This window comes from Ailuropoda melanoleuca, chromosome 2 (genome assembly GCF_002007445.2).
Source record: "Ailuropoda melanoleuca isolate Jingjing chromosome 2, ASM200744v2, whole genome shotgun sequence".
Lineage (NCBI taxonomy): Eukaryota > Metazoa > Chordata > Mammalia > Carnivora > Ursidae > Ailuropoda > Ailuropoda melanoleuca.
This window is the reverse complement of record NC_048219.1, coordinates 297,211-309,843: the sequence shown is the minus strand read 5'-3', so window position 1 is coordinate 309,843 and position 12,633 is coordinate 297,211. Positions and strand designations below refer to the sequence as shown.

Here is a 12,633-nt window from a genome sequence, read left to right as displayed (position 1 = left end):
TGACTGGCAGTCCTTTTTTGTGGCGTGGGACTTGGAGGCGACTTCTGAATTAGAGGGGGCTGAAAGCTGTGCAGACACAGTGTATTTTCATAGGGAAACATGCCAATTTAATCACACAAGAGTTGTGTTATTTATTATTTTTAAGATTTTATTTATTTGAGGCGGGGAAGGAGTGGAGGGAGAGGGACAAGCAGACTTCCTGTTGAGCTGGGAGCCTGACGCGGGACTTGATCCTGGGACCCTGAGATCATGCGCGAGCCGAAGGCAGACGCTTAATCGACTGAGCCACCCAGGCGCCCCAAGAGTTGAGTTATTTAGAAACAAAACTTGAAATCTTTTGTGCTCGTATGCTGCTGGTAGATGATGCTAGTGAAAGGAAAAAAATGAGAGTCATTTTACTTGACTAATAAAATTGTGAAGATGATCTTAATGAGTAAACGAGCATCTAAGTATCTCCAGAAAAAACAGGCATCGATTCATCCTTTAATGAGTAAACGAGCATCTAAGTATCTCCAGAAAAAAACAGGCATCGATTCATCCTAACTCAAAGCATAGTTTGTTTAAAGTGTCCTAGGAGAAGGGGATATGTACAGGTTTAAAAAGATTCTGCCCTAGTTTTGAGGAAGCCCGGCTGGAATCTCGGCTGTCCTATGGAAGCACGTGCAAGCAAGTATGTCCTGTGCAAGTATCTAGCACCTGCCTCACTGCGGGCTCTGTTTGCACAGCCCCCCAATCTGCTGGATGCTAGTTTTTATTTACTTACGTATGTGCCAGAATCCAAAAGAACAAGCTCGGTAGAGGGAAGCTACTTGCCTTTTCATAAAAGTCCCCGTATTTTGGCTTTAATCGTTACCATTTTACTGAAAGATCTCTCAAAGCAAGTGCTAGAAAGAGCCCATGCTAACGGTGTGGGCCTGTGTCCATCTTGGCATTTCTCCCCCTCTCCCCATCTTAAAGCCATGCTTGGTTCTGATGAGCTTTGCTCAGCCTCCGCCTGTGCCTTTGCCCCTGTTGCCTGCTTGTGCTCTGATCTGTTTTCTTTTCTTTTTTTCAAGATTTTATTTATTTATGAGATAGAGACAGCCAGCGAGAGAGGGAACACAAGCAGGGGGAGTGGGAGAGGAAGAAGCAGGCTCATAGCGGAGGAGCTTGATGTGGGGCTCGATCCCATAACACCGGGATCACGCCCTGAGCCGAAGGCAGATGCTTAACCGCTGTTAAGGCGCCCCTCTGATCTGTTTTCTTGTTTTCCTCCATTTCTGTGCATCTCCCTCGGGCCATCTGTTTCCCCACCTTCATTAATTAGGTTCATCTGGAGCCCCCTGCAATATTTCACTTAAAAAATTAAGTTCTTCAGTATTTTTTTAAGAGATTTTATTTATTTGAGAGAGANCTTCATTAATTAGGTTCATCTGGAGCCCCCTGCAATATTTCACTTAAAAAATTAAGTTCTTCAGTATTTTTTTAAGAGATTTTATTTATTTATTTGAGAGAGAGAGTGAGTGAGAAAGAACACAAGCAGGGCCAGAGGGAGAGGGAGAAGCAGGCTCCCTGCTGAGCAGGGAGCCCGATGCAGGGCTGGATCCCAGGACCCTAGGACCATGACTGGAGCTGAGGACAGATGCTTAACCGACTGAGCCACCCAGGTACCCCTTTGGTATTTTTTAGGTCATTTTTTAAAAAATTGGTTGGTCAATATTCAAGATTTTTTGGTGTAAAATTTTGCAGCTAAATAGTACTTAGTGATTCTCAGTCCCTATGGGGACTGGGAACGTAAACTGGTTTGTGGCTTTTGTTATAATTTTCCCCTAACCTTTGACTCTGCAGTCAATTATTGGGGAACGTGTATGTATTAAATACAGAATTAGTTAGAATATTCATGGTCAATAAGAACGTTTTTAAAAATTTTTGATAGATGAGGGGGACCCGGCTGGCTCAGTTGGAAGAGCATGTGACTCTTGATTTCAGGGTTGTGAGTTCAAGCCCCATGATGGGTGTAGAGATTACTTAAATAAAACTTAAAAAAAAATTTTTTTTTGATAGATGATGTTACTCTTTTGGAAGGGGGTTAAATAGTGATGTATTATGCCCCACCCTCCTTCCTCTTAAAGTTGTGACTTGCTGATTTAATACCACTTTGGGAAGAGATTGCCACCTGTTCCCCTCCCTCCCTCCCGCCCCCCCAGCAAAGAAAGGTGAGTAACCTAATATGCAGATAACATGGTTTTACTCTCATAAACTGTGGGTGGCTCTAAGAGACAATGGACCCTGCAATTTAAGAGCAGAACAAGTTTAAAGATAAACTTTTCTGAAACCCACATAATGTTTGTTACTAGTCCTCCAAGATTTATTTTGCTTGTAGTCCACAATTCCGCATTGTGAGTTCACTCCTTTACCCTTTTTCTGGGGAGTACAAGGCCTAATTCTAGGAGCACTGGAGCACCTGTAAAACTGATGGCCATCCCTGTGGCCATCTGTTTAGCCATAAATCCTGGTCAGACTCTCTCGTTTTAATGAGGATGTTCCTTCTCTCACCAGCTTTGATGATTGCTCAACTAGGTAGCCCCTTGCTTATCTGGCATCGCAGAATAGCTGTGCTCCAGGAAGTTTACTGTGGCTGTGTGCGGTCTGCAGCTCACCCGGCTGCACTGGGCACAGCTGACACCAGCAAATGATAGACCATAAGATACAAAGAAAACTAACTGGGTGAAGAGATAGCAATGAGAATAACCAACAACTCAGGAGATGGGTGGAGGCAGATATGTGGTGGGCACCCCCCATATATATAATCATCTTTTCTTCCAGCTACTCTGAACTCCATCCCCAGATTAAGCCAGGCTGGCAGAGAACTAGCTATGCATCTAGGCTGGGTTTGGGGGTTATATTTTGTCATAGCCCATCCTCAGAAATGGATTTTACAACTTGTACTGAGTCTAGAGATGTTAAGGGCACTGTTGATCATATTACTTACAAGGCCAATGAGAAATTCCCCTCTGGTCGCAGCATCAGGAATAGTCAGGATCTTAAGTCACTTAAAAAAGTCTCTTTTCCTTGATTTTTTTTTTAAAGATTTTATTTATTTATTTGATGGAGAGAGAGACATCCAGTGACAGAGGGAACATAATCAGGGGGAGTGGGAGAGGAAGAAGCAGGCTCCCAGCAGAACAGGGAGCCTGATGCGGGGCTCGATCCCAGGACCTTGGGATCACGCTCTGAGCCAAAGGCAGGCGCTTAACGACTGAGCCACCCAGGCGCCCCTCTTTTCCTTGATTTTAAATAGAAAATGCTTATTATAGAAAGAGTTAAAATACAAAAATTACTGTGGACTACTACTGATATTACTCATACGGGCACTGATGGCCTGAGTTTAGTGTTCTTGTATACAAACTCTTTAATGGGATCATGCTATTTGTGTTTTTTCAACAAATGCATTTTGAACATCATGTATTTAAAAAGATGCCCTAAATCCTTTCTGGAACAAAGTATGACAGAAAAAAATACTCAGTTCCTGAAGTATGTGTTTGAGACTTTATTTTCTTAAAGATTTTATTTATTGGTTAGAGAGAGAGTGAGAGAGAGAGAGAGACAGAGCACAAGCAGGAGGAGCAGCAGGCAGAGGGAGAAGCAGGCTCCTCGCTGAGCAAGGAGCCCAATGCGGGACTGGGACCCTGCCCCGAGCCAAAGGCAGACACTTGAACCAACTGAGCCACCCAGGTATCCCATGTTTGAGACTTTAATGCAAGGCACACCAACTCTCTGAATGCATTTCATTACTTGTGTAGGGGGACAGGTTCACAGTCTATATGGTGTCTGTAACTCAAAAATTTCAGATTTGTAATTTCACTGTCCTTATAAATTGCTATTCTTTGTCAGAGCCCAGCACATAAGCTACAATGATCAGAATCATCCCAAGACAGACTGAGTGATTTCTGCTCATTTAACATTTTAAGTCCCCAATCTCTTCTTTACCTATATGCTTTCTTTGGAATGCTTTCTTCTCTTCTCCAGATCTGGCGTGTCTCACAGCTAAACTCAAGAAAGCCTCCTCTGTGGGTCCCGGCTACCCAGGACACCTGAATTGCCTGGCTGCTAACCACAGGACTGCCTCCATTGATGTGCCCTAGCATTTTACTGTCTCATTCTGTCTCTCCCAGGGATCGTTAAACTGTCTTCTCAACTCTCCACAATCTTAAGCATGAAGCTGCTCCCCGACAAATATTTCCCTAGGTGGTTACAACACCTCCTTCCTGCCTTAGGACATTTGTCCCTAGTTTGTAAAATTTCTCTAGTGCCTTTGGTGACTTAGGAATTGTATTTACTGAAATGCCGAGAGACAGATCTACTCATCTTTTTCTGGAGGGCCCTGGAACACAAGTTCCAACAAACCCTATCTAATACCTAAAATAAATGCTCACAAAATCAATATGGGAAATGAGCTTTACGATACCATAACTTCTTTTTTTTTTTTTAAAAGATTTTATTTATTTCTTCGACAGAGATAGAGACAGCCAGCGAGAGAGGGAACACAAGCAGGGGGAGTGGGAGAGGAAGAAGCAGGCTCATAGTGGAGTAGCCTGATGTGGGGCTCGATCCCATAACACCGGGATCACGCCCTGAGCCGAAGGCAGACGCTTAACCGCTGTGCCACCCAGGCGCCCCCATAACTTCTATTTTAAAGGGAAAAGTATCGGGGGTACCTGGGTGGCTTGGTCGGTGAAGCATCTGACTCTTGGTTTCAGCTCAGGTCATGATTCGGGGTCCTGGGATCAAGCCTTGCATTGGGCTCTCCACTCAGCACAGAGTCTGCTTGTCCCTCTCCCTCTGCTCCTCCCCCTGCTCACTCTCTCTCAAATATATTAAAAAAAATTTTTTTTAAGGGAAAAGTATCTTTTTGTTATTATATTGGTATATACTTATAGAAACAAAAAACTGATTACACAGGCTCAAAGTCCAGATAGGCTTTGGAAAACACTATTCTTTGTAACAACTACCTTAATATTCAAAATATTTTCACTTATTCCATAACCAAAAGTAGGCAACATTTTGTGCACTTTTATTGTTTGTAAAATGTAAACTGAGAGGTACCGTTTACCTTTCAATAATGAAGGAGATGCTGGTATTTGTATGAACTGCTTCAAATTGACGTAGTTTTGGAATATAGGTGAGGTTGGTGGGGTGAAGTCCACAGCCAACCACTAAGAAAAAATTCTTGAGATGTCTTTGGTGCAAAAAGGGGATTTTATTAAAGCACGGGAACAGGACCTGTGGGTAGAAAGAGCTGCACTGGGGTTGTAAGGAGCGACTGATTATATACTATGGGGTTGATGGGGTTCAGGGAGGTAAGGAAAAAGGGAGGTGTCCAGAAGGACTTTCATATCCTAAAGACGACCCTCAGCATGCTGGAGGCCTTGCTATTATCAAGCTAAGTTTGTTTTTCCCTCCAGCAAAACATTAAGACAATTGGAATTTTCCTGGAGGAATGTCACACAAATCCCACCCAGGAGTGAGGGCGGCAGGGGGGTGGAGGGGGCATTGGGGAGGGTTGCAGGGTGTCAGCCTGTGCTCTGTCCTCAGCTAGCCTTCTGTTCCCTTATCGAAATTTGGTCTCCAAGTGCTTTATTTAAAAAGAGAAAAAAAAAAAAAAAAGCCCCAAACAGTAAAAGGAATTTCTCCTTCAAAACCTTCCCCCATTCTCTATTTCCCAGAGGTTACCACTGAGCAATTTGGCATGTATCTCTCCAGATCCCATAATAGTCTGCAACTTGATTTTATCACTTAATGTATCATGGAGAGCTTTCCATATTAGCAATATGGATCTCCCAACCACTTTTTTTTTACGGTCACAAGGTTGAAATTCTTAAGTGTTATTCCATTAGAGATTTTTATGAGATCAATCGAATGCTCTTCTTTCAGGCAAGTCTATCTTGTATTATTTAGACCATCATTCCAGTAAGGATTTATAATAACGTAATGTGCACACCCGCCTCCTCTTAAGGCACTACTGACCTTGAGACTGACCTCCAACCAAGAAGCCATTTTCCCACTAGCACTGAGGCTTGTGTAAATTTCTGATCCATGATACTGAGAAGGTGCCTTTCCCAGTACACAGACTGATGACATTTAGGAGGGTGTCTTTAAAAAATAGTCACAGATTTATACAGAAGCACACTCTTTGTCTGCTATCACCTCACCTGCAATCGGAATGAGTGAAAGTCAATAAAGCAAACTAAAATGAGCACATTTACTCATATAAGTGCCATTATTCTTGGCACTTATATGTTTTGGTGATGTTGTATATTCCGTGTGCTGTCATGCAATAATCTAGATTACAAGACTGACAAGCCAGAATGCTGGTTTATAGATGACAATGAAGACGGTAACTGTGAAAAGGAGAATACTTATGTCTGCTAGTTGGAATGCATATCCTATAAAAAAAAAAACNGGGTGTCTTTAAAAAATAGTCACAGATTTATACAGAAGCACACTCTTTGTCTGCTATCGCCTCACCTGCAATCGGAATGAGTGAAAGTCAATAAAGCAAACTAAAATGAGCACATTTACTCATATAAGTGCCATTATTCTTGGCACTTATATGTTTTGGTGATGTTGTATATTCCGTGTGCTGTCATGCAATAATCTAGATTACAAGACTGACAAGCCAGAATGCTGGTTTATAGATGACAATGAAGACGGTAACTGTGAAAAGGAGAATACTTATGTCTGCTAGTTGGAATGCATATCCTATTAAAAAAAAAAAAAAACCCTGTATAATAAGTTAAAATGCTATTATAAGCTTGTTTGGTTATTCTGGAGTTAGAATAGAGGATGTGATATCATACACATGGTTTTTATGATAGACATACTTCTGCTAAGAGACCAGAATGTTCACCTCTGCTGACCAGGACAGCTCCCTTCCCCTGTCCCCTAACAGTGCGAAAGGATACAGTACAATTGTTTGACTCCACTTTTTCTAGACTTTTAAGTACACTACTTTCCTTCTGCTGAGTGCCTGCCACCTATGTCATTATACTCAAATCATGTTTTCTTTTTTTTTTTAAGATTTTATTTATTTATTTGACAGAGAGAGAGAGGGACAGCCAGCGAGAGAGGGAACACGAGCAGGGGGAGTGGGAGAGGAAGAAGCAGGCTCCCAGCGGAGGAGACTTACGTGGGGCTCGATCCCAGAACACCAGGATCATGTCCTGAGCTGAAGGCAGATGCTTAATGACTGAGCCACCCAGGCGCCCCTCAAATCATGTTTTCCTAATCACAAAGTATTTACAAACTGATTTTTTAAACTTTCTATTTTGATGAAATTTCACACTTAGAGAAGTGTTATTAAGAGTAGTACNCACGAGCAGGGGGAGTGGGAGAGGAAGAAGCAGGCTCCCAGCGGAGGAGACTTACGTGGGGCTCGATCCCAGAACACCAGGATCATGTCCTGAGCTGAAGGCAGATGCTTAATGACTGAGCCACCCAGGCGCCCCTCAAATCATGTTTTCCTAATCACAAAGTATTTACAAACTGGTTTTTTAAACTTTCTATTTTGATGAAATTTCACACTTAGAGAAGTGTTATTAAGAGTAGTACAAAGAATTCTCAGATACCCTTCACTCAAATTCCCCAAATGTTAACATTTTTCCACATTTGCTTTATCTTTCTCCCTCCTGTCTCTAAATCTGATGGTCCAAAATTTTGCTGAGTGTAAATCCTGAACAATGGCAATGGTAGGTCGGAGAATACAAAAATCATTTTATAAAACTCTTCTTCTTGATTTTATTTACTGGGGTGCCTGAGTGGCTCAGTTGGTTAAGCATCTGCCTTCGGCTCAGGTCATGATCTCAGGTTCCTGGGATCGAGCCCCACATCGGGCTCCCTGCTCAGTGGGGAGTCTACTTCTCCCTCTCCCTCTGCCTTTCCCTCTACTCCTGCTCTCTCTCTCAAATAAATACAATCTTAAAAAAAAGAAAGAGAGTGAGCAAGGGAAGGAGCAGAGGGAGAGAAGACAAGCAAATTCCGTGCTGACGCGGAGCTCAATCCCAGGACTCTGAGATCATAAACTGAGCTGAAATCAAGAGTCGGTAGCTTAACCAACTGAGCCACCCAGGTGCCCCTAAAACAAAACCTCTGATATATTTGTGATCTTATGTAAATTATATGGGTTAAGCTGAATTAGTGTATCTAAGTTTCATTTTGTAGAAGTTTGCCAGTCAAGCTTTTATTAATTAATTCACATTGGCTGTTACTGAACAGCATTGCAAATTTGGATCTTCACCTTATTATAATTTTAATCATTTCAATTGCACTCTTTTCTTCCTCAGTTTCCTGGAAGTCTTGCTTCTTGCTATTCTGTAAAACTGACATTCTATTTTAGTCCCTGTACAATTGCCAAAATTGCTTTCTTAAAGCAAGAAGGCTGCAAGGCACATTTTCTTTGTTTTAAATTCATACCATATAAAATGCAGTATTATGAAAAAATAATCAATACTTGTGGATTACAAATGACTATCATATTACTAAATTGAATTAGGCTTCTAATCTATTTCCTTATATTATTTGTTTTAAAAGATTTTATTTATTTGTCAGAGAGAGAGAGCGCACACAAGCAGGGGGAGCAGCAGGCAGAGGGAGAAGCAGGTTCCCAGCTGAGTAAGAAGCCTGCTGTGAGACTTGATACCAGGACCCTGGAATCATGACCCAAGCTGAAGGCAGACGCCCAACCTACTGAGCCACCAAGGGGTCCCTATTTCCTTATAGTCTTGATGTTAAAAAAAAAAAAACCAAAAACCAAAACTCCCTTCATTGTGAATTACCAAAAAGGAGCTGCTCTCCATTTGTAGCTGTTTTGCATTAGGAGTTTTCACAAAATATGCACTATTGGTTCTTGTAACTTTGTGAAAGATCGAGAACAGATTGATCTCTATCAGCCCCCGGGGAGTTAATACTGGTGGTTTATTCATGTAATGAAAAACACACGATACCTACTAGGATTTATTTCAAGCAACTCTTATCAGATGGGATTGTTTTTGAAATAAATACTGCCAATATTTCTGCTTTGAGGTTCCAGGAGTGACAGTGACCTCTTGTTATTTTCATTTTATTTTTTTAAAAGAGATCTTTTAAACATTTTATTTATTTATTTATTAAGGGGGGGTGGGGTGGAAGAAGAGTTGACAGAGAGAATCTTAAGCAGGCTCCACGCTGAACACGGAGCCTGATGCAGGGGCTTGAATCATGGTCTGAGCCGAAATCAAGAGGTGGACGTACGCTTAAGTGACTGAGCCACCCAGGTCCCCCTTGTTTTTAGACTGAGGTATATTTTTTAACTGCTAAGGTGTATACATCCTAAGCATATAGTTGAATGAATATTGTGTGTATATCCATGTAATCACGACTCCTGTCAAGATACGGAATGTTTTCACTTCCCTGTGGGTTTCTTCACATGTCCTCCTAGTCTGAATCCCCACATTGATACTATTCAGTCATGGCTGCTTAATTTTTTTCTTTCACTGCATTTCTTGTAATGTGACCATATGATATGTCTTTTTTGTAAGTTTTAAAATTTTAGTTCCTTACCCAGCCACCTGGGATTAGAAGGAAATGAATATTTTATTTATTTGTTTATTATTTTTTAAAGATTTTATTTATTTGAGCAATAGCGAGAGAGAATACGAGCAAAGGGGGGGAGCAGGCAGAGGGAGAAGTAGGCTCCCCGCTAGGCAGGAGGCCCGAAGTGGGACTCAAACCCAGGACCTTGGGATCTTGACCTGAGCCAAAGGCAGAGGCTTAACCAACTGAGCCACCCTGGCAACCCAGAAACAAATATTTTAAATTCTTCTGTTAATAATTCATAAAAATTACTATGGTTTGTATCTTATTTTCTGGACTAGAATATAGAAACTTGTGTTTTGTCTAGAAGTCTTTTTTAGTCCCCTATTTATTGTGTTCCTTTCTTATCTAAATTTAGAATGGGGAGGGGCACCCAGCTAGCTCAGTTAGTAGGGCATGTGACTCTTGATTCCACGGTCCTGAGTTCAAGCCCCACGTTGGGTGCACAGCTTACTTAAAATTTTTTTTTTTTTTTTTTTTATTTTAGATTTTATTTATTTATTCGACAGAGATAGAGACAGCCAGCGAGAGAGGGAACACAAGCAGGGGGAGTGGGAGAGGAAGAAGCAGGCTCATAGCTGAGGAGCCTGATGTGGGACTCGATCCCATAACGCCGGGATCACGCCCTGAGCCGAAGGCAGACGCCCAACCACTGTGCCACCCAGGCGCCCCTAAAATTTTTTTTTTTTAGAATGCGGATGCCATTCCAAATCTTTGTAGCAACACAAGAACAAATCTCCAATACTGGAGTTGATGTGGTATTTATAAAGAAGATTTTTTAAAAAAGATTTTATTTATTTGACAGAGATAGAGACAGCCAGTGAGAGAGGGAACACAAGCAGGGGGAGTGAGAGAGGAAGAAGCAGGCTAATAGCAGAGGAGCCTGATGTGGGGCTGGATCCCATAACGCCGGGATCACGCCCTGAGCTGAAGGCAGACGCTTAACCGCTGTGCCACCCAGGCGCCCCTAAAGGAGATTTAAAAAAAAAAAAAGATTTTATTTGTTTTTTGAGAGAGAGCATAATGGGGGGGGGGCTACAGAAACAGACTCCCCACCGAGTAGGGAGCTGGACGTGGGGCTAGATCCCCAGGACCCTGGGATCATGACCTGAGCAGAAGGCAGACGCTTAATCGACTGAACCACCCAAGCGCCCCTATAAAGAAAGACCTTAACCTGGAGTACTTCCTCCAAATCTATGAGCCAGAAATACTAAAAAGTAATGTGAATTTATGTACAGGAGCAAATTTCCCTGTGATAGGCTGCATTTGCCTTTTTACTCTCTCTCTTCCAGCAGCAGGTAAAGGGGGAAGGAGGGGAGCAGGAACATTTGATCTATTATTTCCTGAAACCTTTCCAAGAGAACCTCTGCAGATTAATTTTGTCCTCTGGGTGAAATAAAACTAATGTCCCAATAGCCACTCTAAAATTTTAAGCCTTCTCTTTCAGGCTTCTGTTCAGTATCTTGAAATAGTGCAATATTTACTGTGTTTATGGAAAGGCGTCTTTCTCTGTCTTTAATTTTTTGTATTTTCATGTTTAAGAAGCCTGTCATTGTCATTATTCTCTTCTAAGAAGATAAAGGAAAATCTCTACGGTTATCATTAAAGCCACGTTTTCCTCCAAGAGTAGCCTTAACTGCATTTTATCCCTACTGTAAAATAGCTCTTTTCTTACTACAAGTGCAAATCGATCATCAGGTACCAATTTATTTGAGTTACACGGGTAAAAGAGGTCCTCCAACACTTGGGGAAGAATTTCAGGGCTTCAGGGTTATCAAACCGTCCACAATTCCTTTACTTAGGCGGACTGTGGGCCACAGGGCCTAGGGCTTGCCATCCTCCACCCCCCAAGAATGTCCTCGAAGCACGCATGCCTTTCCTTAAGTCAACTGTCAAGTCAAACTGCTTTTCCCTCGTAGATCTGGAAGCTAGATCGCTATATCGGCAAAAAGCCCGTCATTAAAGCTTACAATCTTTCTTTGCTGGTAGAAAAATGGGGGAAAACACAACCTGCCGGGACAAATTGCAGAGAGTGATGTAAAACGCAAGCCGGTAACATTACTAGTGAGGGTAATCAAAACACAACAGGGATTTGGACCGAATTAAGTAAGACTAGTGATTGCCATAGCGGGAGGTGGCGTGAGGAGTATAAAGTTTTGTCGACTATGTAGCGCTGTAGTATCACTCCTGTGGGGGGCACTCGGGAAGGGAGCAAGCGGGTGAGTGATCAGACTCTCGTCCTTAGCTGTCTCGGCCCGGGGTCATCATATCCGCAGATACATAGCCTGTTCCGCTGTCCTGGTCTTGCCAACTTCAACCAAATCCCCAACTCACCTTTCCCCGAGGCCCCGAAGCCACAGAGCTACCACCTTCAGGCACGACTCCCTGCGCGCAGGCGCGGAGATTACCACTCCCCCGCCCTCCTCCGAAGGCGTAAATCCTGCGCAGGCGCAGCTCCTCCGACCCGCCTCCGCGCCGCGCCGCGCCGCGCTGCTCCTGAGAGCTGTGGGAGGCCGCCCTGCGTGTAGCGTGTTTTGCCCGGCGACTACGTCGCGCAGTCTGACGCGCAGTTTGCGTCACTTCCGCCCCCTCCCGGGAGGCGGCGCTGGGCCGGTGGCAAGCCCCCGAAGGGAGCCGCAGTAGTACGACGGAAGATGGCGACGAGCGGCGGCGAAGAGGCGGCGGCGCCGACGCCGGCGCCCGGGGCCCCGGCGACGGGGGCGGACACAACCCCGGGCTGGGAGGTGGCGGTGCGGCCCCTGCTGTCCGCGTCCTATTCCGCCTTCGAGATGAAGGAGTTGCCGCAGCTGGTGGCATCAGTCATCGAGAGGTACCGGGCGGCGGCCCCGGCGAGGCGGGCGCAGGGAGGGGGAGGGGAGGTCGTGCCGGATCGTCTGGACCCCCTTCCCACGCCGCCTTCTGCTGCTTGGTCACCCCCGCCTCAGCCGCGGCTTCAGGGCTTCCCGATCCAGGCAGACTAGGACTTGTCCGGGATTCCTTCCGCCGGTCCATATAAATTATCTG

General features: G+C 43.8%; 1 protein-coding gene across 8 annotated transcripts in view; it reads left to right on the top strand.

Moving 5' to 3' along the window:
* The first annotated feature begins 12,208 nt into the window (after positions 1-12,208).
* The window catches only part of UBR4 (ubiquitin protein ligase E3 component n-recognin 4), a 122,493-nt gene continuing 122,068 nt past the window's right edge, over positions 12,209-12,633 (top strand). For 7 of the 8 annotated variants that reach the window (XM_034645277.1, XM_034645291.1, XM_019795725.2 and 4 more), the window contains exon 1: positions 12,209-12,439. In XM_034645277.1, the coding sequence (XP_034501168.1) occupies positions 12,264-12,439 (176 nt within the window). In that variant the 5' untranslated portion in view covers positions 12,209-12,263. The remainder of the gene's footprint in view (positions 12,440-12,633) is intronic. The other variant, XM_034645300.1, reaches the window with a different exon arrangement.